The sequence below is a fragment of the Priapulus caudatus genome, unplaced genomic scaffold (assembly GCF_000485595.1).
Source record: "Priapulus caudatus unplaced genomic scaffold, Priapulus_caudatus-5.0.1 Scaffold28, whole genome shotgun sequence".
Lineage (NCBI taxonomy): Eukaryota > Metazoa > Priapulida > Priapulimorpha > Priapulimorphida > Priapulidae > Priapulus > Priapulus caudatus.
The window spans coordinates 329053-355202 of NW_014577089.1; the positions used below are offsets into that span (position 1 = coordinate 329053).

Sequence of the window (26150 nt, forward strand, 5' to 3'; positions counted from 1 at the left end):
TATGTGGGAAGACAATGTTCCAGGAAGATTGTGTTTTATTGTCAATGAGGCAAATCTTTCAAATTAAAATTCCTATTTAAAAATCGTTCAATGGAATCTGGTAGCATTTTAGTTTCTGTGGACTTATATGTACAGGCATTGGAAAGAACTCATGGAGAAAACAGGCAAATCGTTTGACATGAACCCTGACATTTTCACTCTCGATAACCTTTTTGCTATGGAGCTACACAACTTCCAAATGGTCATTCTGGAGATAGTCACAACAGCCTCAAAGGAGCTCAGCATTGAAAAGGTATTGCCTTTCATCACAGTTTCTAGTGAGGCTATATATCTTCTTATTTCTTATGTATGTTCTTCGTTTAAAAGACGGTAGGGTCAGTAAAGGATTACAATCAGGTTCAGTAAGCAACTAGTTTTTTGTAATCATTTTGTTTCCTTAATCATAATTGGTAATTTGACTTTCATGATTAACAGAGTGATGACTTACTACAACTCCTAGTACTGTGTTACCCAGGCTGAAATGCAATCGAGTATTACCTAGACTTGTCAGAGTGCATGGATTTAATAGGCCATGTATTAACTACCTAGGGTGTGAAAGAGGTGACAGAGGTGTGGGACAACATGCGCTTCAATGTGATCAAGTACACTAAGGGAAAGGAGGATCGAGGCTATGTGCTTGGCACGGTGGATGAGGTTCTGCAGATCCTCGATGACAATGCCATGAATCTGCAGAGCATGTCTGCGTCGCGCTTCGTCGGTCCGTTCCTAAACACAGTACAGCAGTGGGAAAAGAGCTTGTCGTTGATAAGTGAGGTTTTAGAGGTAGGAAAACTGATACTGTACGCGATCGCGAATTTAAAAATGCATAATTTAGGCATGTGCACTTTTATAACACATGTTATAGAAAAAAATGCATAATGATGATCTGCATTTAAGTCTTATGGTTGTAATGTCGATGTCCATAACATGACATATGGTATATAAGTGTACACCACGCTGCTTTTTTTGCAGTCCAGCTGCAGCAGTTCTGTTTTCATTTTGTTTACACTTCATTAACACATGAATTATTACACGGCTCACGATGCAGGTGTGGATGGTTGTGCAAAGAAAATGGATGTACCTGGAGAGCATATTCATTGGTGGAGATATTAGAACGCAGCTGCCAGAAGAAGCTAGAAAGTTTGACATCATCGACAAGACATTCAAGAAGGTATGATAGACGTCAGGCATGTTCTGATAATACCCCATATCAATTGTTCTATCTACTATATATATATAGCGATTCAAATATGCATTATCATAGTGAGTTTTAAACAGAATATTGTATTACTCTAATTCCACATGTTTATTGATTTATTTATCTGATTATCCACCGTTAACCAGACACCCAATCTGTTTTCAGCACTGTTCTCCATAAAAGCTTTGACCCATGTAGTAAATTATTGTGGCGTATTCCCTATGCTCACAACACTGAGATCCGTTATATATATGACCGCATTCGATAACAGATCATGTCAGACACGGCGAAGAGACCCAACATTAAGGAGTCGTGTCACGTACCAAACCGTTTGACAGAGCTAGAGGAGCTCAGCATGGGACTGGAGCGCTGTCAGAAAAGCCTTAACGACTATCTCGACTCCAAGCGCAATGCTTTCCCTCGCTTCTTCTTCATCTCTGATGACGAGCTCTTGTCAATTCTTGGCAGCAGTGATCCTCAGTGTGTGCAAGAGCACATGATAAAGGCAAGGTCACACGGTTCAATGCTCATATGCCGTAGCCATCATATTTTCATTGACTGGATGCAAGTAATTGAGTACTTAGTTACAATGACTGCAGCTATGAAAGTATCATCATAAGAAACTCCCAAGCGTCATTTCACCTTTCCAGACAAACCACACATGAATCAAGTGTGGATTGTATGGAACGGTGAAATGACGCTTGGGAGTTTCTTTTGTAGTAACTCTATATAGCATGCTCACCAATCATTTATGGTTTTCTTGTCACCTTAGTAGCAGGGTAAAAAATACATGGGAGCGATGAGCGATTCGCTCTTCAAACCTCCGAAATCGCTCCCGTGAGGCTCAAAATAGCTCCCGTAAAAATTTTGACGAGAGCTATTTTTCCCACAGACTTGAAAAAGAGCTCCCGTGAAAAAAAAAGAAATGTTTCCCCTGCTTAGTAGTTGTAAGTCGTTTACATTTCAATTGTTCATTTGTGGTAGATGTATGACAACATAGCCAGCTTACGCTTCGAGAGAGGCGCGGGCTCAGAGCTAGTCGCCACAGCAGTGGTTTCGGGAGAGGGTGAAGAGATGGTGTTTCGCAAATCGATTCCTGCAGAGGGACGGGTTGAGGACTGGATGACCAACGTTCTGCAAGAGGCATGGCGAACTAACCGCCTGCTCACCAAGGAGGCGATATTCTACTACTGTGACAATGTTTCAAGGTGAACAAACTGGCTTTAGGAACAGCGCACCATAAACGAAATTCGAACATGTCTCCTGACTAAATAATATCATTGGAACCAGTTATACGTAGGTGGTCGTGAGAGATCTCTTCTGACATGCTCTTGCAGAGTAGACTGGATGCTGCGGCACCAGGGCATGGTGTGTCTGGCAGCAAACCAGGTGTGGTGGACCTGGCAAGTAGAAGACGTTTTCAAAAAGGTGAAGCAAGGTGATAAGATGGCCTTGAAGCAATATGCAAGATCATTGCATGGACAGATAAATGATCTAGTCACAAAGGTTAATGTCTATTATTCATACATAAGTGGAAAAGAAATTGCTGTTGCTGTGTTATTTATCTATCTTTAGTTATGACATCCTTAAGTGCATAACTTGTGTATATGTGCCATTAAAGCAATTGACTTAATTGGTATGTGATAAAAAACTGCTGACTCCACGCAAGTGGTTAATTATTTATATGCTTTGTAGATGAATTCAAATGTCATTTATAGAGAGAAGATTGATCATGCTTGAATGGTTTCCATTCAGGAATAAAAAAATAAAAAATAAAAAAAAGTATATAATAAATTTGGGTTGAGCTCAAGTTTGTGCAAAATATTTTTAACTTAGACACATGTACTGACATGTATGGTACTTGTATCAACATAGAGATCATTGCATAATGTGTGATTATGATGTCATTACATGCAGTTGTGATTTGTTATGCAGGTGCGATCGCAATTGACCAGCAATGAGCGTAAGAAGTTCAACTCTGTACTTATCATTGACGTACATGCTAGAGACATCGTAGATGGCTTCGTCAGGGACAGGTAGATGCTTAAACCAAGCTAGTCAGTTGAGCCCATTATCCAGTTGGTGAAAGTTCCCTGTATTGAGTTTTATAATTGGAATAATAACAAAAATGAATACCAACAGTAAGTGTATAAGCTGGGATATGTGAGGTTGTATTTATTATATCAGTTTTGATTATTGTTCACTCTGATAATAGATAAATGATTTGTCTATATAAATGATCTGTGGTAGCTGTGACAAATCGTTGCTTATTGACTTGATCTGTAACAGCATTATGGATGCTGAAGAGTTTGAATGGGAGAGTCAGTTACGCTTCTACTGGCACCGTGAGTTGGACAATCTGATGGTACAGCAATGCTCCGGAGCCTTTGCATATGGGTTTGTTGCGTTTATTTTGCATTACAACTTCAATTTTGCCTTTCATCCTGTATAGTACTCATTATTAGTCATGTTAGTATTCATTTGCTATTAAAATTTATGATGCACACACACGCGTGCACATGCGCACACACGTGTGCGCACACACACACACACGCACACACACACACACACACACACACACACACACACACACACACACACACACACACACACACACGTATGTGTATGTGTATATGTCTGTATATTAATAAAAATAACATTAAACAATTAATTGTTCAAGTTAAATTCGGAAGTTTGTATTGTATAGCTTGCAACATCGTTTGTGATTACTGATATTAATTTTCATGCTTGGTCTGACACGTATTTTCTTCATCTTGTAAAATTAACAATCTGGCAGACCGCTAGCAGGCAGGTTGCTATATATTTTGTGCCAGTATAACTAGGTAAAATTTCATTTTTTTAAATATTTTCCAGCTACGAGTACATGGGATTAAATGGTCGATTGGTCATTACTCCACTGACTGATCGCATCTACCTGACCATAACACAGGCACTGTCCATGCAGCTTGGTGGTGCCCCTGCTGGTCCTGCTGGTACAGGGAAAACAGAGACAACCAAGGACCTGGCAAAAGCTCTAGGATTGCTGTGTGTTGTCACCAACTGTGGGGAAGGGATGGACTACAAGGTGGGCTAATCCTAGCATGAACACTGTTATAGTCAGGGTTCCGTCCACGGTGGGCGGCGGTGGGCGGGTGTGCCCGGCACTCGCGGTTGCCGCCCGGCACTATATATCTCCGCCCGGCACTGGCTTTTAGCACGGCACATCGCTCAGAATGCAGGAAATTGAGTTTCATGCAGACTATCAAAAATCAACAATTTTCAGGGGGGGCATGCCCCCGGACCCCCCTAGATTGGCTTCGCGCCTACGGCGTTTGCATCTTGGGACTTTGTCGCAACTGGATGCGCCCGGCACTAAAAAATCCTGGGCAGAACCCTGTATAGTTATATATCATGTACATGTGTGTTTAGTTTCACCTTTTGTGAAATTTCTAGAAATTTGCTCTAGGCTTTGTTGCAGTTAGTACACATCAATTTGGAGCTATATTCCTAAGGATGACTGCTGCGATGACTATATAGTATCATTCAGAGAGAATTACTTCCTGGATTGTGCATGTTACAAAGTGTATTTATGTGTTCCTAAAAATATTTGTATACCTAAAATAATATATTTTAAACGTATATTATGTTAACTTGCAGTTATATATGTATCGTGATAATGGGTAATATTACAAGGAATGTGTCACAGCTCAAAATATAGCATTGAAGTGGTGATTTCCAGGCATTTGTATCTGCGCGGTATCTTTCTTTTACTTTATCTTTACTGTGCATTTAACGTTTTCACCATGTCTAACACTACAATTTTGTCAACTCATCTTCGTGTTCTGTGTGTGCAGGCAGTAGGTAAGATCTTCTCTGGTCTGGCACAGTGTGGAGCATGGGGGTGCTTTGATGAGTTTAATCGAATCGACGTGTCAGTGCTGTCAGTCATTTCATCACAGTTGAAGACCATCCAGAATGCACTCATAATGAAACTGAAGCGATTTCAGGTATATGTGATTGTCACTAAACATTAGCAATTCATATTTATTTATCTTTAATGTTTTTACATCTGTTTGCCTGTTCAAAGCTTTGCAACATGTAACATATTACTGTACATATCATTTGTGCATTCTCTAATAAAACGTGAATTTGATAAACACAGTGGCATGTGATATATGTATACTAAATGTATGTGTGTGCATGCGTGCGTGCGTGCGTGCGTGTATAAATTATGAACTTAACTAATGAGGAATTATGAAGTCATTTTTAAAACCATGCAACTGCTGATTTCCTTCTTGAGTGTCACCTATGGGTTTTAGGAAGCACTGCAGCTAGGGTTAGGCTAGTGCTGTAATCATTACCCTAACCCTAAAACAAACCTTGAACTATATATCATTAACCTGCACTTAATCACGTGTAGGGCGTGCATTACTGTCTCCTGAACGTTTTATGTGTATCTGTAGTTCGAGGGTCAGGAGATCTCTCTGGATTGTAAGATGGGCATATTCATCACGATGAATCCGGGCTATGCAGGACGCACAGAGCTTCCAGAGAGCGTGAAAGCACTGTTTCGACCGGTTGTCTGTATTGTACCAGACCTGCAGCAAATCTGTGAAATAATGCTCTTCTCTGAGGGCTTTCTTCATGCCAAGGTATACACGCATCTGTTGCATGAAAGGAATGGTCGTCACTCCCAATGTTGAGAGTGTCACTGTTTTACTTCACAGATTGAATGTTGCTTAACAAATTGTCCAAGTCAGCATAATGTAATTCTGTTTAAAATCTGTCTGAGGAGAACGTATGACTGTGGTTATTGTACTTATATCCCGTATGCATTCACAGTTATAAATGTATAGACGTATATTGCACTGGCCTCTCCTTTATTATGGTTATTTAGATGACTCGGTAATATACATATGTACACACCTTCAACTTATAACTCTTCAGGTTCTTGCCAAAAAGATGACCGTGTTGTATAAACTTGCCAAGGAGCAGCTGTCCAAGCAACATCACTATGACTTTGGCCTCCGAGCACTGAAGTCTGTGTTGGTCATGGCAGGAGAGTTAAAGAGAGGTTCTCCCAATCTATCCGAGGTGAAATTCAGAACCCCTGTTGGCATTTTATATATATGTGTGTGTGCGTGCATGCGTGCTTGTGTGCGTGCGTGGTATGCATGGTACGTATGTATGTATATTGTGACAAAATATAATGTTCTGGCTCTATACAGTGTTATCCCAGTGCAAATACAGTAAATTCACTAGGCCATAAGCATATATACATATATAACAGTGATGTATCGGCATGAAATTTGACATTATACTATTGTTTATTGAGATTGTTCGAATCTCAAATAGTTGTTGTTTTGAAATATAATCCAAAATTCAAAGATATAGTTAGTGTCTACATGATGAGCACTAAATGCTGTTCTTTAACGTTCCCAATCACTGGGGATGAGTAGCATCGGTGTATGAGATGATATCAGTACATACGTATAAATGATAAGGGCTGCACTACATATGTGTAATTGAATATAATCAATTTAGGACGTTTTCATAAATTAGACACGGTCACATGCACACAAAACAGGGAAATTTTGCGCAGTTACATGATGAAGCACGTTATCGCTTGTACATTGACTGTTGAAAAGCAAGATATGGTGTGTCTTTCTAGGATGTTGTTCTCATGAGAGCCCTCAGAGATATGAACCTACCCAAGTTCGTGTTTGAGGACGTGCCGCTGTTCCTCGGTCTCATATCGGACCTCTTCCCAGGGCTGGACTGCCCACGTGTTCGCTACCCAGACTTCAATGATGCCGTTGAGGGAGTGCTGCAGGAGAATGACTACATCATTCTTCCTGAACAGGTATATGGCACATGGCCTATCTTGCCGTGAATGACCATATAGAACGTAACATTGATAATGATGATATAACTAAATGTTCGTAATGGCTGTTGCCGTGATGGGTGATACAATTTCACTGTGATTATTGGCCAGCATATTGAAATGTGTTTATTTTGTGTCCATTGTAACAGGTTGATAAGGTGGTTCAGATGTATGAGACAATGCTAACGCGACATACGACCATGGTAGTCGGCCCCACGGGAGGCGGAAAGTCGGTTGTTATCAATGCACTTTCTCAAGCACAAACACGGTATTCATTTGTTTATTAATCAGTTTTTCATCTTGATGATTTTGTTATTATTGCATGTATAGATTTTTTAACACTCATTGTCATTTCATAAAATGAAATGAAATGAAATGCTGTAATTCTCACTGGCCTAATGATGAAATATATATCCCTTGGATGCAGGAGATACTACTGCATGGTTTCATAACACACAGTAACACACAGTTCAAAACACGAATTCCAGGCTATATGCTCTGTACCCTTTTTATTGTCTCTGTTGTTTTGCTTGTTTTCATTCTAGAAAAATGCATCTTGCATTTTTTACATTTGCTGTCAAGTTGAATGTATGTTTGAAAGCACTATATCAGCTGATTTCAACAGCCATACATGTTTTCCAGGCTTGGTTTGCATACAAAGCTATTTGTGCTGAATCCAAAAGCTATGAGTGTGGTTGAGCTGTATGGTATCCTGGATCCTACTACTCGAGACTGGACAGACGGACTGTTGTCTAGTATTTTCCGTGACATCAATCGGCCAACTGACAAGAATGAACGCAAGTAAGGATGACTTTACTTATAAATGTTAGAAAAGACTACTAGCTAAAATTACCATGGTATTACGTTAAGCAACTTTCAAGCAAAGGAAACTACATACAGTATAAATAAGGGGCTAATGTTATTTTGAAGAGGGAAGAATTCTGATTAATTAATCCACGTTAGACTTGCATTTAAAATAGAGTAATTTTCATTAAACTGTAGAATTGTACCTCCATTCTGCCGTTATACACCCCTTGATCCTTCCCACACAACTCTTCATGTTATTGCTAATAAACAGATACTAAGGTAATATATTATTTTTAAGTCAGTCAACGAGGTAATGCATGTATCATTTAATATGTATATATATATATATACATATGCTTGTGTTGTTAACAAGGTACATCGTGTTCGATGGCGACGTGGACGCTCTCTGGGTGGAAAACATGAATTCTGTGATGGACGACAACCGACTATTGACATTGGCCAATGGGGAGCGAATCCGTCTACAAAAACACTGTGCAATGCTCTTCGAGGTTAGACAATAGTTCTTCATTATTTATGTTTAACATTTGTGTCATGCATGACACGAGTGCATCACATTTGAGACATGGTCAAGATGCACAAAGGAAAACCAAGAGCTGGAGAATTGAGCATCTAAATTTCCTCCCGCTTCACATATAGTGTACATGTATGGTGTACGCGTAAATAATTATGGTAGAAGAACCAGCAGTAATAGTCAGTTAATCAATATCAGTACTTAGACAATTACTCTTGCATTACTGCATTTGTTGTCGTTCTTCAGTATGAATAATAATAATATAATAACTGTAATGTATATATCAGAGAAGGATTTATCCCCCTCATTTGCAGGTGGCAGACCTGCAATATGCGTCACCGGCAACAGTCTCCCGTTGTGGAATGGTGTATGTTGACCCAAAGAACCTAGGATACAGACCTCACTGGCAGAAATGGATAAATGCAAGGTACGTAATCCTCAATGTTAGTATCCCTCTTAGAACAAAACTGCAGGGATTAGATTCAAATGTCAATTATTTGTTTAGTAAAAGTTATCATTAAAAGTCACAGTAAAAGTAAAATTTGTAGTAACTGTTGTTCAAATCTATGTAATACACCAACAGATTTTGAATATTTGATATTTTTTATGAAACAAACAATAGCAATATGTCTATATGTGTATTTCTCAATAATTAGGTCATTAAATTTATTATGAAGAAGAAGACAGTGTTGTGTTGAGATGTTTGGAAACGACTTGAGTATCTTGCATGTGTGATTATCACAGTGCATCATCACACATTAATTAAAACAACCAGCCCAATATGACGTTATTAACAGTTATAATTGAAAATTGTACATTTCCGTCATATTCAATTAACACTTATAATTATAACACTATAAATTATAGGTCAAGCAAAATCGAGCAAGATGAGTTGGGCAAGTTGTTTGAAAAGTATGTGCCATCATGCATAGACATGATTCTAGATGGTATCGTTGATGGTCGTCAGGGTGACAAGATGAAGACCATTGTTCCTCTTAGCAACCTCAACATGGCAAGTAGTGCAAATGGAAAAACAATTGTTAATCAAATTATTCATTTATTCACTAGTGTTGTATGATAGACAGTGTTATGATATATATCTTTATGCGCATGTAGATGCAGAACGATGGGTTATTTTTAGCAGTTATATGTGCTTCACGAAGTAGGATTTAACTACAGCACACATTTTTACTCTTCGCTGGTCATAACCCTATTATTAATTGATGTGCTGGACAACCATGGCAACATTACTGAACCCCAAGTTGCTATCAGGGGTTTGTCTGGGTAATGGTATCTAGTTCCTGATGTAGCACACGGAATGAGCAAGCAGTTGCATGGCAACTTGCTTAGTCATTGAGTTGTAATGGCCAGGGCTTACTCAAGGGCCACTTCAATTACTTAATAAGGTACAGTTTTGATAAAAAGTGTCAGTCATTGTGAAAGATATACATAACAATTGTGAAAGCAAAGTAAATATCACCTTTTAAATTTGAATCACCTTCATTAATTATGATCATTAATGGGCCCAGCCCCATAGTCAGATTAAAATCTGGCCTACATAAAACCTGACTATTGAAAGGGTTAGTGCTTGCTGTCTATTGCTAAACCTTCATGTAATGCCTGCTGTCTGCAGTATGTCAGGACTTTTGGCAGATGAATTCACTGAAGTTTACCCAATTATCACCATTCTATTAGCACTGCATGACTATCTTTTCTAACAAAGCTCAGGGGAATATCACTGCCATAGTGAGGCAGTTTGATTGGCATCTATTATTTATTATAATTATATAATTATAGTTATCTATTCGTGTATTAATTTATTTGTTATATGGCTGTAATACAGTATTGTAATTGGAGCACGTCATATCATGTATCACATGAAATAAAGTCATAAGTTGAATGTGTATCTTAAATTAAATGGCTTTCACAATGAGCGCCAAAAGCATGTCTGAACAGTTGCAGAAGGAAATTATGTCAGATCCAGTAAAACGTAATGATCAGATAGTAAAACACTTATATTTAGTATAGATTTTGATTATTAAAACTTGGGGTAAGCTCAGGCTAGTGTGTGGAGTTGTTCTTGTTCTCTTGATGGAATGTCACATCACTCAGTCAGTGCCCTAGTAACAATATTATTTACTCATAATTTTACATATAACGAAAAAATTATTGTCTGGTTGTCTGAGCCACATGTTTTGAGGACCTCTTATACCAATGTTATTCCAGATTGGGAACGATAATGTTCTTTGTTTATAAAACTCCACGTTCCTTTTACAACCATGCAATAATTATGTGTGTGTGCGCGTGTGGATTAGGTAATAGATCATACAAATTTAGATGATTATTATTTGTATGCGTTTAGGTCACTCAGCTCTGCTACATGCTTGACTCTCTGCTGACAACGGATATTAATAGTCCTAACCTATTGGAGTGCTTCTTTCTGCAATCACTTTACTGGTCACTGGGAGCAGGGCTACTTCAAGATGGGAGGAAGAAATTTGATGCGCACGTGAAGCGACTCTGCAGCCTTCCTACTGTCACTGACGATGGCAAGATTGTAGCCGGAGTCGGTATGCGCAATTTATAATTCAATTATAATTAAAATTGTATGTTGTCCCGTGTTCTTGCAAGATACCTTAAATACGTATTTGTCTAGTAAAATAGTTATGTATATATTTATAGACAGTATACAACACTAAATATACTCCCAATTGAAACTTGTATAACTATTTCGTCATTAATTCCAGACATCTTACATTTATATTTATATATGTCACTATCACTGATTATTATCAATTAAGTTAATATACGATTTAATTGATTAAATTATGTTTTAGGTGAAATACCAACTGGCCAGCCAACGCTGTTTGAATACTATTTTGATGGTGAATTGCGCAAATGGATTCCATGGATAAGCAAAGTTCCAGAGTATATACACGATCCAGAGGTTAGATGTTACAAACCACTATTACTATATTGGGATGGTAAATAATTGTTCATTTGATGTATCGATATAATAGCTGGCTGTTTAAATGTTAAGAGATATAAGTTTATTATATTGCATATGTGAGCCATCACCACAAAATGAGTCGTAATGTCCAAAATTGACTTTTTGACATTTTACACATTAGGCAATAAGGAAATATCAGCTTTAAAATGCCATGGTTGTCAAAATGAAGGAATATTTAATGAAAATGTGACATAAAATATATCTCCTTATTCGGGAATGTATTACCTAGACTTATTGAGAAAACTTCATTTAAAAGTTAAGATACTTTCCAGCATCAAAAGTTCTTAGCATGATCGCCATTGGTATCATGATTCGCTTGGTCTGTCCGTTTGTATCGAGGTGCCTCTACCGTAGCTAGAATTGATTCGGGACCATAGATGGTCACCCATATACAGCACTGAGGCTTTCATATCGTCAATTCAGATGAAGTTTTGTAAGATCTTGGTGCCGACGGTGGATACGGTGCGTAGTACATGGCTGCTGCGTACCATGGCAAGGGTGCGGCGACCAGTCGTACTCGTAGGAGAGACCGGCACCTCCAAGACGGCAACCACGCAGCACTTCCTGCGACAGGTCGACCCTGAGAGCACGGTGAGTGCTGCATGTGTCATCTCTGCCTCAGTTACAGAGGTGGCGCCACTAATATGAATTCTGACTGAACTTGTCATATCTGGTAATGCACACGGTAAACGACAGCATATTGTACATGCCAGAGAACATTGTACATAACAGAGCATATTGTACATGGCAGCATATTGTACATGACAGCATGTTGTACATGCCAGAGAATATTGTACATGACAGAGCATATTGTACATGACAGAGCATATTGTACATGACAGAATATTGTACATGCCTGAGCATGTCATACATGACAAAAAATGTAAAGCACTTTACATAGCTTATCATATTATGTTACAGAGTATGTAAATGTGTTACACAGTCTGTTGTAAATGACAAGAGTATGTAAACATGATGGAGCATATTGTACATAACAGAGAACATTACAAGATTGTACATAACAGTGTATGTAGGACATGTTACAGGACATATTGTACGTTAAATAATATCTATGTAGGACATGACAGGCCATGGAGAACGTTACAGAGCATGTGAAATGTGAAAAAAACATGTAAGAACTGAACAGCTGAGCTATATAATGTGTAGCAACGAGAACATTGTAGGTTGTTATACAAGCTATTGTGCTTCATTCTGTAATTAACTATTGCAAACCTGCTCATCAGACTACATCGTTCTTTTCAGCTTGTACTCAACGTAAACTTTTCGTCACGGACCTCGTCCATGGATGTGCAGCGTGCCTTGGAGGCAAGCGTCGAAAAACGCACCAAAGACACCTACGGGCCACCACCAGGCAAGCGTCTGCTCATCTTTGTGGACGACATGAACATGCCACAGGTATGTGAGCAACGTCTGCACTCGAAACGATGCTTTATATGGTTAATTATCTTCTATGGTAATGTGGCTGGTCATGTACACTAATGTGGCATCGTATAAAATGAATATATCTTAAAACTTATACTACTGATAAATGGTATTTAAAATGTATGTTGAAGATAAAACAACATTAACTGATTATGTTGATTAACTGACGATTTAACTTGCACGATATTTTTCACGTTTCTGTGCTTGTAGGTAGATCAGTATGGCACTCAGCAGCCAATTGCTTTGCTAAAGTTGCTGCTTGAAAGAGGAGGAATGTATGACAGAGGAAAAGATCTCAACTGGAAATACATCAAGGACATTGGTTGTCTTGCAGCCATGGGCAAGGTTAGCATTGGTTTTTATTTTGTAGTCATCATTTAGTAGTGCCATCAATGTTGCTCATTACAAGTCACAGCTCCATTGCAGAGATTTCCTAATGCGCACTTCATGAAATTGGCAAATCAGTAGTGCTTTTATGTTAAGTAATTAGATACTGCACTCCTGTGTCTAATTTACTTTCAACAGATTCTTTTGGGCGGGGATTTATGTAAATGCCATGATCTTTGATGCTTTGTTGTTGAAGGGTATATCTTTCTCTGGCATATAACTATTTTTACGTTGACGTATTGCTGTCATGTAGGCTGGCGGAGGGCGTAATGAGGTCGATCCACGCTTCATCTCCCTGTTCACGGTGTTCAACATCACATTCCCAACTGATGAGACACTCTATCACATTTACTACTCTATTCTCAATGGTCACACTGATGGCTTTTCGGAGGAAATCAGGTATGAGATGGAATACTCATGGCCATTGCGAAGTATTGACGTATCCGCCTGGTTAACAAGCAGTTTTATCCAGTATTCTAATTATTCTTGTCTTTGTTTTATGCGTATATATTATTGTGGTTTAAACGTGTTTTGTCAGTTTGTTACATAACATTTTAATTTTTGTACTGCGAACTCCCTCATTTTGTTGTGGATTTTAAGAGCAGTGGACTCCCTTGATCAAAGGTTAATTTCTACCCCTGATACCTACATTTAAATTGATTTGACATTTTATTATGCTATTTCACTGTGTAGAGCTGTGGTTGGAAATATCACCAAAATGACATTGGCGTTATACCAGAAAGTTATTCAGGATTTACCACCAACACCAAACAAGTTTCATTACATATTCAACTTGAGAGATCTGTCTAGAATATACAATGGTCTATGTCTCACCATTCCAGACAGGTATGACTTTAATTATGTAATGTATTTAATTATTAATGTTATCCTAGGTGTTTTAGGATGCGGTAATCATCTACAGCACATAAAAACTTAAAATGTGGTTGCATATAGCTATCAAATTCATAACATGTTTGTACATATGAGTTTATTTAAAAATTCTTTGAATTTATAATAATAAAATGTTTTGAGTAACTTGAAACTTAATTCCCTTCTAATGGACGATCAATCTTTTAGGTACCAGCAGGTGGAACAGTTCGTGCGTGTGTGGAGGAACGAGTGCATGCGCATTATCTATGATAGGCTGATAAACGAACAGGACAAAGACCACTTTCACGTATGTATGGGGTTCTGAAAACACCTAACAATTGGGTTGTAAACAATTTCCCATATTGTTATGATAATGGTATACTGTATTCCTTAGTTTTAAGCCACACATTAACATTATGAGCCATGTGCTATAACTGACTTCTTGAACGTACATATATATAGAAGACAATAATTTCATCTGTATATCTGTCTGTCTGTCTGTCTGTCTGTCTGTCTGTCTGTCGGTCTGTCTGTCTGTCGGTCTGTCTGTCTGTCTATCTTTCTGTCTATGGGTCTGTCTTCCGGTTATCTCTCAGTCTCCCTCACCCACTCCCTCCTCTCTTTCTCTCTCTCCATATATATCATATATGAACATATAAATGTAAAATTTATATTATATTCATATATGCTGGTTTGTATAGAAAGTGTTTTTTCAGCCACGCTTTGCTTATGAGTTATGGTTATAATTAAAATATATATACAATATATTAAAAATAAATAACTCACTGCAGCGGTTGCTCAGTGAGCTAGCAGAAGAAAACTACCCTACGAAAGCAGAGTATGTGCTCCGTGATCCTCTACTGTTTGGAGACTACCGCGCATTCCTGGCAGAGGGAGAACCTAGGATATACGAGGACGTTCAAGACTATGATGCAGCCAAGGCCCTATTTACTGAGGTATAACTATCACAAACTAGTTATGTAAATGTTTTGTTCTGAAACACTTAAATGCTACTATGTATCGGTATATATAGTATGGGTATATATCAAGAGTACATAATAGAGATGTATGTATGTACTATTATGTACTCTTGGTATATATGTATATAGTTGCTTATATAAGTGCGATATAAGAAAAAAAGTGAAAATCTTCCCTGATATTCCAGTGGTTGATATATTAACAGTAACGAGTGCTGAGGTGTTATGAGTTCAGTAATAGCTGCATTGCGGTCGCACTTCGTGCAGATCTTGGAGGAATACAATCAGCACAATACTGTGATGAATCTCGTCCTGTTTGATGATGCACTGGAACACCTGACTCGCATTCACCGTGTGATTCGCATGGACCAAGGCCACGCCCTACTGGTGGGCGTCGGGGGCAGTGGCAAGCAGAGTCTCTGCCGGTTGGCTGCTTTCGCTGCACAGTGTGAGGTAATTAATTCACATCAATATTACCGTATATGATCGCGTAATAACTGCAAATTTGGCCTCAGATTTCAACCCTGTATTTGCTCTGCGGTTTATAAGTGCGTCATACCGTGAGGGGAAATATACTAGGCGCAATACTTGGTTACCCGATTCAAATTGAGGTGCGGCTTATAGGCGCCCGCGGTTATTACGCGATCATATAGGTTAGGTGTGTTTTTAATCATCTAAATTGAATGTCGTTATATTATGTCATTAAATATTCATGTTATGGAACTACATAATATGCAGTGATCAGAATATAGCAGAAGTGCATACGGTTATAAAATATGTAAATAATTAATATTATTATATACTCTTGTAGCAGGCAGAAGGTCATGCATTCGTTGTTATGCATCTGTTAACAAAACATTCTTAACACTAATTAATTGCTTATACTGATTTCTGACTGCCTCACAGGTGTTTGAGATTACACTAAGCCGTGGCTACAATGAGAGCAACTTCAGGGATGATCTCAAAGTATTGTATAATAAACTTGGCCTGGAAAACACAAAAACGGTCTTTCTGTTCACAGATGCTCATGTCGCAGAAGAAGGTAAGTGGTATACGATATAATACCTGATAACACATTCGGCATTTTAATCCAATTTATAGCTCGTCTGACATATTCAGATAGATCTTGTGCAATGGAAAACGCATCCCTCCTTTTATCAACAATATGGGCACAAATCTAAACAGCTTGATGTATGGTGCTGATAATCGGGGAGTGAGAGTGCAATTCGAAGTAACAACAAGCAGCAGCAGCAAATGTTGTGTGAATGCTAAGCTAATTAGCTTGTCACGAAATCATGATAACGAAATCACAAAATCACGAAATAATAGAGCGCTGCCATATTTGTTCTGGCTTACACTTGCACCAGTCTTCCCGCAGCAGGCCATTGACATAATTGAGTGTACAATAATATGCTAACATAGAGCTCTTAATGTTCCAATAGCATCCGTTATTTTTACTCCTAATTAATTACCTACTTCAACATACGTACCTTCTTCTTTCTCTACAAACCTATTTGCATATATATCATGTTTAATATGAAGTATGAAGATATTAGAATATGTGAAATGTGTTGTGTTAATTATACCTCCGAATCTACAATAATTATTGTACTATATAGTATATTGAGTATAATACTGGCTGATTTCTTCTTACATAAAAGGCTTTCTGGAGCTGATCAACAACATGTTGACGTCAGGAATGGTTCCGGCATTATTTCCTGATGATGAGAAAGAAGCAATTATTAATCAGGTGCCTTTTCATATGTGGATAGGTTTTGTCAATAGGTGCAATGACTATACCTTATGATTATATCTTCCGAATTGGTGCTGTACCTGTGTCCTGTTTCAGACCTCGTTTAACAAAGCCTCATTTAATGGATTTTGATTTAACAGACAAGAACAATTCTTTTAATAGACACGTACTGCATGATAGCATGAAAGTATATATAATCAAGAGCGTATAACGGTGAAATGCTGAAACCATGTTGCAGTATTAATCGAATTAAGAAACTGCTCGTTTTATTTTGACGATTCTTTGTGGTATTATTGATCAGCTGTCCTACCTTGCTAATATAAAACAAACCGCTTGTCCCTATATACGATGCCCCTATGCTGAGATTAATGAGCGGTGGAAATCTGGTATTTTTGCCGAAAAACCGACTCGAGATCCCTGTTTGCTGGCGACCCTCTCTCGCTTTGTGGCCAGTGTGTTCTTCCGGCGTGCTGTGTAGCGCCATGGCTAGCGCTGACTCATTACGTCAGGTACTACAGAATTTACTACATCCAGCGTGAGGTGCCACAGGTAGGGGTCATCACTATGGCAATCAATAACAGACGTCATTCATTCCATTTGTCAATCATGAGCGAAACACGCGAGGTTTCCCGAAGTTATCTCAAAGCGAGAGACAGTCGCAGTCAGCAGTAGGGGCATCGTAGGGTCACATGCAGTTTGTTTTATATTAACAAGGTAGGACAGCTGATCAATAGTACTGCAAAGAATCGTCAAAATAAAACGGGAAAGTTTATTAATTAGACTAATACTGCAACATGGTTTCAGCATTTCACCGTTGTACGCTCTCCTTCTTTATACGCTCTTGATATAATATATATAGTATATAATATATAATACTCTGAACATGTAAATGCTACTATGCCATTGCTTGAGGCAACGATGCAATTTCATATTTTCAAAGTAGGACTGCAAACTTTCAAAGTAGTAGATGGTGTGTCATGTCCGTGTAATGACCTTATATAATGGATTGGTCAATGAGCTAATAACCTTCAGGAAGATATGTTGTCTGCTGATTATTATAAGATCATTATGACTATCAGTCCCCGTTTCTTTTTCTCTTTATACATCCCTGTAATAGAAAGTGACCAGAGAGTGCTCATGTTGTGATCAATATTATTACAGGTTCGCAACGAAGCCATGAAAGCTGGCTGCGGTATCTCACGGGAAAACATCTGGCAGTACTTTGTGAAGAAATGCTCAAGTAACCTACACGTAGTGCTGGCGATGTCGCCTGTAGGCGAGCAGCTACGCACACGCTGTCGCGACTTCCCCGGTCTCGTCAACGGTTGCAGCATAGACTGGTTCATGGCGTGGCCAGAGCAGGCTCTCTATGCTGTCGCCAGCGTGTTCCTGACCGAGGTAAGTCCTACTTTGTTAGTCTCGTGGACACTAAACTCACATGCTACAAAGTATGTGCAGGATCCTGATGGTACCATTTGTTTGCAAACACGTTTTTTACAAACACATCTTAGTACTTCTTTACACGTCTTTTATTTTCATTGGTGTTCGTGTCTCTGGAAACTTTTTTTCGTTTGAACTTTTTATCATCGAACAAACTTTCTTTTTTTTTTCAATCATGTCTTTTTAAAGGCTCCGTATTGCGTCGCCTGTTCGCTTTGAGCTGTTATATAATTGTTTGCGGCGCAGTGTAGTGAAGAAGCTGCATGGTGTGCAGACGCATACCTCTGTGACAATAGTATATTCTCTTTATCTATTGTGGGAGACACTAATTTGCAACAGTGACGAGTGAATGCGTGTTTACCATTGTGTGTGTCCATGTATATAGAGATATGTAATTATATGGCTATTTTGCCAGGACATTACATCATTTGATATTTGATGGTAGAGTCAATCCTGTGCCAATATAGTCCCCTCTATTGAATGGCTCATCAATCATGTCAACCATAAAATATTTCTCCACTGAAAAATCTTGTGTAGTAGATCTTGTACAGGGACTAAAAATAGCCCCGACCACCGGCCTGTATGGAAAGGCCACATTTTTATTAAAGTCACTTGACAGTTTTCTTTAGTGACCTGTTTATACAGGTCTGACTGTACAACTAACTAAGAGGTTATACTGCCAACAGAACGACAAGATACCACAGAAGCTCCGTGAAGCTGTCGTCAGTCATGTGGTCACCGTGCATCAGCTGGTGGGCAACTACAGCCAGAAGTTCCTGCAGAAACTGCGCAGGAACAACTATGTGACGCCGAAGAACTACTTGGACTTCATCAACAGCTATGTACGACTTCTAGAGGAGAAGGATGCCTTTATCTTAGCTCAAGTGAGTCTTACGCAGTCCCGACCTGAATTATATCTTTGTGAAACTCTCCCATTGTCAGCAAACTTTGCACATGTACTCGCTTTTTTGTCTACCCGTAATTTTATGTCCATCAAGTTGTCCATAAAATGTCCGTAACTGTCACTTCATAGTGCTAGCTGCCATACAGTACTTCATACACACAGTATCAGAAATCAGTTGGCTTGACAATCAATCGCAGTGCTAAGAGTGTCAATTGCGATTTCAGTGCCAGCGGCTTGCCAGTGGCATGACGAAGATTGCCGAGGCTAGTGAGCAGTTGAACGACCTTAACGACAAGCTGGCCGTGCAGAAGGTGGCCGTGGAGGAGAAGACAATTGCCTGCGAGTCACTCTTGCAAGAAATCTCTGACGGCACACAGAAAGGCACCGAGAAAAAGCAGCTTGCCGAAGCCAAGGGCAAGGAAATTGTGGTGCAGACAAAGGTCATCACTGTTGAGAAGGTATTTATATATTTCTCGATGAAGAGTTATTGTTAGGATTGGGTATGATGGTAATTGATTGCCTTGATGGTAATTCCTGTTGTTAGTGAGCCTAATATCATGACTGTTTCCTAGTTCTACCAATGCTAGCAATACTATTTCGTAGTGAGGGGGTCTCTCCCCCTATTCTGATACCATTATCATATTATATATATATTATTATAAGTGCACCATGTTAGTGATTATGAGTATCTCTTATTAAGATCTTAATAGTATGTGCAGTCTGAACATTTTGAGAATCAGTAAATCTGGCTACCAAGTTTGTGGACGTTTACGTAATAAGTCATTACCGCGCGTAGTAGTAGTGTGACAGGGCACACATACTTATGTATAATGAGTCTTTATTACGCAGAGAAATGCAGAAGATGCTTTGGCTGCAGCACTACCAGCTTTAGAAGCAGCTAGGATTGCTCTAGAGGACCTTGACAAGTCAGATGTCACAGAGATCAGGCATGTTTTCAATATTCATATCTCCTTTCCTAATATTCCTTTACAACTTTCCATTACCCTAGCAAATCTATAAGAGAGACATGACATATTTATTGTAACACAATTTTAAGCTATATATATGGTCTTGGCTGTTTTTTTTTCTTCTAAGAAATGTGTTATCTGAATAATTGTAGGTCTTTTGCAAAGCCTCCAAAAGCAGTGCAGACGGTGTGTGAATGCATTGTGGTGATGCGTGGCAGTAAGGATATCAGCTGGAAGTCTGCCAAAGCAATGATGTCAGAAGCGAACTTCCTCAAATCTCTAATGGAAATGGATGTAGATGCCATCACCACAGTATGTAACGTAGAATTAAAGTTGTTATTACATATGAATAAGTGTGATTCGATATACTAGATGGATTGGAAAAGGTTATTGGAAGAAGTCCATGTAAATTAGTTTTTTATCAGGTCATGTTGGTTATGTGACATTCCCACTTGAATCTGTCCAGCAATTTTGGATGTTTTCCCTTATTTTTACCATGTATACATATTCTCAAATTACTTTTCCATCTGAGCTAGAAGACCATGCCTCTTGAATATTGCTGCAAGGTCGGTTAAGTTATTCATTGTGTATATTTTTCATGTGTACATGCCAAATTGTCGATTTTATGATACTTCGGTGCTAAGCATTGTGTTTAGAACGGCCTCTCAACAATGATTGGGTAGAGCTCAGTTTAGAGTTCAGGCAGATAGATCATTTAAGCTCATCTGAATATGTGTTTTTCTATTTTCTTACTTTAGAGCCAAACAAAGACGATAAAGAACTTGTTAGGCACGATGGAAGCCACACTGGAGGATATGAAGAGCATCAGCAGAGCAGGGGCCGGCCTGTTGAAATTTGTTGAAGCTGTCATGGGCTATTGTGCTGTCAACAAGGAGATTAAACCCAAGAGAGAGAAGGTTGGTTATGCATTGTCAGGTCATAGACATAAAAAGTCATATAATATGATATTATATATTAAGTCATGATGTTAATATGATATCATATATTAAGTATTATTCTATGTTAATTTTGTCTTCGTGAAACACTAGGTTGCAAGGCTGGAGAAGGAGTTTCATCAGAGTAAACGTGAGCTGGACAGGATCAACAAGGAGGTGGCCGCGCTAGAATCAGATCTGGGCCTGCTCGGGCAGAAGTACGAGGAGGCGATGATGGAGCGCCAGAACCTGGAGGAGGAGACGGCGCTCATGATGCGGCGTCTCGTCGCTGCCGACAAGCTCATCGGCGGGCTGAGCTCAGAGAATGAAAGGTAGAGCGTGCGACAGTGATGTGAGTGCTGGCCAGCAGCTATAGGCTCATGTGCATGCGAAGCTTAGATAATCAAATGTGTCGAATCAGTATGTTGTGAGTGTGAAGCAACAGACAAGCTTATCAGTTGCCCAGGCTTGAGAAGAAAATGAGAGCAACAGTGGTGTGAGTGCACAGCAAAATATAGTCTTATGTGCCTGTGAAGCGCACAGAATCAGTGTGGCAATAGTGTGCAGGCTAGGCGGCAGAGAAAAAGTAAGGTGGAGGCTACAGACCAGCTTATTAGTGTGATAAACGTACCTATAGTTATATGGTCGGGCGTCGCATGTTTTCTGTGAGACTAATGTAAAGTGTAGGAACAGTGTTGCTCCTACATGGTGTTGGTTGGTAAAGCGTTCAGATGCAATGTACATGCGTCCATTCTCTCCGCATTCGCTCCGTATTCCGCCATAGTCGCTGCATGAACTTCTGCCGTTCGTGATCGAGTTTCATTTGTTTTCGATGTGTCTACTTCGTCTAGGTGGGCTGATGACCTTGAGGAGCTGAAGCAGCAGAGGATCCGCCTGCTAGGTGACTGCTTGCTGGCTGCTGCCTTCCTTAGTTACCTTGGAGCTTTCAACTGGGACTTCCGTAACCAGTTGCTGTTCGATGAGTGGAAGATGGATGTAGTGAGCAGGGACATCCCGCTGAGTGAACCATACAAGCTAGAAGCTCTTGTCACTGACGATGTTGAGATCAGCAGGTATTCGTGGAGTGACAGCTGAGGTCCAGGGGCCCAAACAAAATTAGTCTTAACATTAATAATTAATTTCTCTTAGACCATTGACATCACTTTGTTTCTTATTGTTATGAGGAAATCTGCTACGAGTTTTCATTCTCGTAACTTCGCAGCATTTCTGTTAACGGTCTAAGAGAAAAAGTTAATGTTAAGACTAATGTTAAGACCAATTTTGTTTCTGACAACGGGCCCCAGCTTGTTAATGATGTTTTAAAAACGTATTGAAGTGATAATTCTTTTCTGCTGAGTACAGTAATGATAATGCTTTTCATGGGATCACGGTGAATGATGACTGCATGCATAGCTAACTATAGGCAACAACATACATACAACACGTGCAACTGTACATGCACAACAACCAACATACCACTCACAACTTACAATAGCATTATCATCATCGCCGTCAACCACGACAACAACAACAACAACATACAACAACATAAAATATGCAGCATACAAGCGATTACCTAGTAAGCTGTCAATTTGCGCACACACATTGAAGTCACAAAAGTAACACGGGCTACATACTTGGTATGTCGATGCAGATAGTTAATTCTATGTCATCATTGCTTAGGTGGACGTCAGAAGGCTTGCCACCAGATGAACTGTCCATCCAGAATGGAATCTTGACGACACGGTCCAGCCGCTTCCCGCTGTGCATCGATCCACAGCAGCAGGCACTCAACTGGATCCGGAAACGAGAGGAGCCCAACAACCTGAAGGTGCCGTGTAGGAACAACAGGGTGCATGGTTCTCAGTTTGAACAGCGTATAAATGCTAACAGGTTTAAGGGGTTTTGGTAAATGCACGCGTGTGCATTTATACACACGTGGATGAGTGGTTGTAGAGGAGTGAATGTGTGCATGTGTGTGTGCGTGCGTGGGTGGGTGCGTGCGTGGGTGGATGGGAGCATGCGTGCATGTGTGTATGTCTGTCTACATGCCGACACTTGTGCTTGCATGTGTCTCTATGCGAATATGCCTGTATGTTTTCCTGTGTACATCTGTATGCAATCATGCATACGTGCGTGCGTACGCACATGCTTGCGTGCACCTTTGTACAAGCAAATGTGCTCCCATGCACTGTGCATGTATGCACATGTTGCATTAAGTTTTGTTCAGCGTTTGATAATTCTCATTTTCAGGTCTGCACATTCAGTGACCCTGACTTCATCAAACAGTTGGAGCTGGCTATCAAGTATGGCTTCCCATTTCTGTTCAAGGACGTTGATGAATACATTGACCCTGTCATTGATAATGTACTAGAGAAAAACATCAAAGGTAAAATCCAGTTTCAACACCTTGTTTATTGCAGATTTTAGACTGATTTCTACATGATGGCTGCATACCAAAAACATGGATGATAGGGGAATACTGATTAGTTGTATATAACCATCCTGTTGTCACATGATAACAAAGCATTACTACTTTTGTTTGCATATTTATTTGAGTTTTATATATTGCTCTGTTCGTGTTTGTGGTATTTTTTACATTTTAAATAACTGAAATTATGCGTCTTGAAGTGGTATCATGATATAAAAGTAAATGTTACAGTCAGATAATGATGTCAGTGTCACTTTACTCACTTATGTATAGTTATATGTTGAAGAAAACCCCCCGTTTCAATTGCAATGCACGTATTGACGAATTAAGTATCCTGCTAAATTCTTTACCATAAAGAATGCTAATGCTAATGTACTAGCATAAACCTATGTATACTAGGTGTACTGGTATACATGAAGTTCTTAGGAGTAGGGGTACGACACACTGATGCAATGTTGATCCCTTTGCTTTTATAATTGCGCAGACATTTATGTAGTTTCTGTTCAGTTGAGCTGCGTGGAATGAGAGGTATGGTGGTCTCTATTGACCAGATGAAGCCAGGTACAAACATGCTTATAAAAAGTTGTGAAAAATTGTGAAATATATGCACACCCTGGTTACTTTCACACAGTTCTAATGAATTTTGGATGCACACAGATGCACAAACTTTATTCTGTCTCTCAATCACTAAGTCATGCAAGCATGATACATTTCAATATATTCACAAATATCATCTTGCACATGAGTGAACACTGCATGATGCATGTTAATAAGATCATGCGTATCATAATAGAGAAATTATATGTTGTCTTTCTGCCTTTTGTCTGTCTGTTGTGTTAGGTACTCTTGATAACATGGTTATATGTTTATGCACAACTAAAACATAACATCTTATATTAATGATATAATTAATGATAATATCGATTTAACATTTTTATATTATTTTCTTTTTTATTTATTATTCTCACGGCCTTAATCGGAAGCCTCGTTATAAAGTAAGATTATTGCCTGTTGTCTGCACAGGTCTGTGTGATCGTACCACTAACTTTGTGTCTAATACCCTCAAATTTATTAGGTCAGCAAGGCAGGCAGTTTGTGATTCTTGGCGACAAAGAGGTGGACTATGATCCCAACTTCAAACTGTACCTGAATACGAAGTTGTCCAACCCAAAGTACTCTCCTAATGTGTTCGGCAAGGCTATGGTCATAAACTACACAGTTACTCTGAACGTATGCCACCATTTACATCTGTGTTCCTATATATATATTGTGGCCATTACAGCCAAGAGGCCAAATTTATGTCAAAGATTTTCACTTCCGTCACTTTGAATTATTTAAATTCATTCAAAGGGCATATTTCAAATCTATAAATCTTTAGTTATTCTAAATGGAATGCGTGGTTGCCATGATGTGTATATTTTATGTGATGAAAGGTTTAGGAAGCATTTATACTTTAGCTTATTGACTTTTCTATCACTGTGCGTCATCTATATATATTGTCACACGTCGGCTTATGGTTTTCTGCCATTATTAGCTGCTGTGTGATTTTAGATGTGTGGCTCTTGTGGTTACTAGGGGAAATGGCGACAGTCTATGGATGAGTGGTCTTAATAACCAAGGAATGTACTCCCTCTATGGGTTGAAATAGTGCAAATCTGTTATTACGTAACATGCTTGACCAACCTATAGCAACGATATCTGAGGGACCGTGGCTATCGCGCTGTGACGGGTACTAAATTGTTCCACAGGGCCTCGAGGACCAGCTGCTCAGCGTCATCGTGAAGTTTGAGCGTAAGGAGCTGGAGGAGCAGCGAGAGCGGCTCATCCAGGAAACGAGCGAGAACAAGAAGCTCCTGAAGGACCTCGAGGACTCCTTGCTGCGTGAGCTGGCCACGTCTACAGGCAACATGCTGGACAATGTCGAGCTGGTCGCGACACTCGAGGAGACCAAGTCTAAAGCAACTGAGGTAGGAGATTCATCTGTATGTAGTTCTCTGATGATATCACTGAATCATGAATCAATGATCAATGAATCAATGAATCATGAATCAATGATCAATGAATCAATGAATCTGTGAATCAATCAATGAATCAATCAATGATACTGAATCAATGAAATCATATGAGATCACTGAGAGGGGAGAGTTACTGATGTGTAGTTAGTGGGGTGAGAAATTTACATACATGTAATCAATAAGGTGGGAGATTTACCTTTATGTAGTCACTGAGGTAGGAGATTTACCTATATGTATAGTTACTGTCGTGCAAAATATAGTGATATGTAGTTATGCTGGGGTGAGAAATTTATCTATATGTAGTTACTGCGGTAGGAAATTTACCTTTGTAGTTACAGAGGTTTGAGATTTACTATATATAGTTACTGGAGTGAAAAATCTACCTATATGTAGTCACTGGCGTAGGATATATACCCATATGTAGTTACTATAGTTACTGTCGTGGGAAATTTACCTTCATATAGTTACGCTGAGAGGGTCTGGGTTTTGATTTTAGACGCTCCGAGATGCATTCTGCGAAATTCCTTGACTGAAAATTTAGATTCAGCATATATTCA

General features: G+C 39.2%; 1 protein-coding gene across 1 annotated transcript in view; it reads left to right on the plus strand.

The window, feature by feature from the left end:
• LOC106815019 (dynein heavy chain 10, axonemal-like) overlaps positions 1 to 26150 on the plus strand; it is a 51677-nt gene that overhangs the window by 13692 nt on the left and 11835 nt on the right. The window contains exons 24-65 of the mRNA XM_014819434.1: positions 136 to 292; positions 589 to 822; positions 1088 to 1210; positions 1509 to 1742; positions 2222 to 2445; positions 2575 to 2743; positions 3173 to 3273; positions 3527 to 3634; positions 4112 to 4322; positions 5092 to 5244; positions 5701 to 5889; positions 6185 to 6331; positions 6909 to 7100; positions 7271 to 7389; positions 7764 to 7922; positions 8302 to 8437; positions 8775 to 8887; positions 9328 to 9472; positions 10823 to 11030; positions 11298 to 11407; positions 11894 to 12061; positions 12734 to 12886; positions 13124 to 13258; positions 13554 to 13699; positions 13994 to 14146; positions 14378 to 14477; positions 14962 to 15126; positions 15415 to 15600; positions 16054 to 16189; positions 16809 to 16897; positions 18062 to 18298; positions 19027 to 19224; positions 19469 to 19702; positions 20094 to 20191; positions 20365 to 20524; positions 20971 to 21129; positions 21262 to 21479; positions 21999 to 22220; positions 22831 to 22978; positions 23401 to 23536; positions 24654 to 24808; positions 25327 to 25545. Of these exons, the coding sequence (XP_014674920.1) occupies positions 136 to 292; positions 589 to 822; positions 1088 to 1210; positions 1509 to 1742; positions 2222 to 2445; positions 2575 to 2743; positions 3173 to 3273; positions 3527 to 3634; positions 4112 to 4322; positions 5092 to 5244; positions 5701 to 5889; positions 6185 to 6331; positions 6909 to 7100; positions 7271 to 7389; positions 7764 to 7922; positions 8302 to 8437; positions 8775 to 8887; positions 9328 to 9472; positions 10823 to 11030; positions 11298 to 11407; positions 11894 to 12061; positions 12734 to 12886; positions 13124 to 13258; positions 13554 to 13699; positions 13994 to 14146; positions 14378 to 14477; positions 14962 to 15126; positions 15415 to 15600; positions 16054 to 16189; positions 16809 to 16897; positions 18062 to 18298; positions 19027 to 19224; positions 19469 to 19702; positions 20094 to 20191; positions 20365 to 20524; positions 20971 to 21129; positions 21262 to 21479; positions 21999 to 22220; positions 22831 to 22978; positions 23401 to 23536; positions 24654 to 24808; positions 25327 to 25545 (6847 nt within the window). The remainder of the gene's footprint in view (positions 1 to 135; positions 293 to 588; positions 823 to 1087; positions 1211 to 1508; positions 1743 to 2221; positions 2446 to 2574; positions 2744 to 3172; positions 3274 to 3526; positions 3635 to 4111; positions 4323 to 5091; positions 5245 to 5700; positions 5890 to 6184; positions 6332 to 6908; positions 7101 to 7270; positions 7390 to 7763; positions 7923 to 8301; positions 8438 to 8774; positions 8888 to 9327; positions 9473 to 10822; positions 11031 to 11297; positions 11408 to 11893; positions 12062 to 12733; positions 12887 to 13123; positions 13259 to 13553; positions 13700 to 13993; positions 14147 to 14377; positions 14478 to 14961; positions 15127 to 15414; positions 15601 to 16053; positions 16190 to 16808; positions 16898 to 18061; positions 18299 to 19026; positions 19225 to 19468; positions 19703 to 20093; positions 20192 to 20364; positions 20525 to 20970; positions 21130 to 21261; positions 21480 to 21998; positions 22221 to 22830; positions 22979 to 23400; positions 23537 to 24653; positions 24809 to 25326; positions 25546 to 26150) is intronic.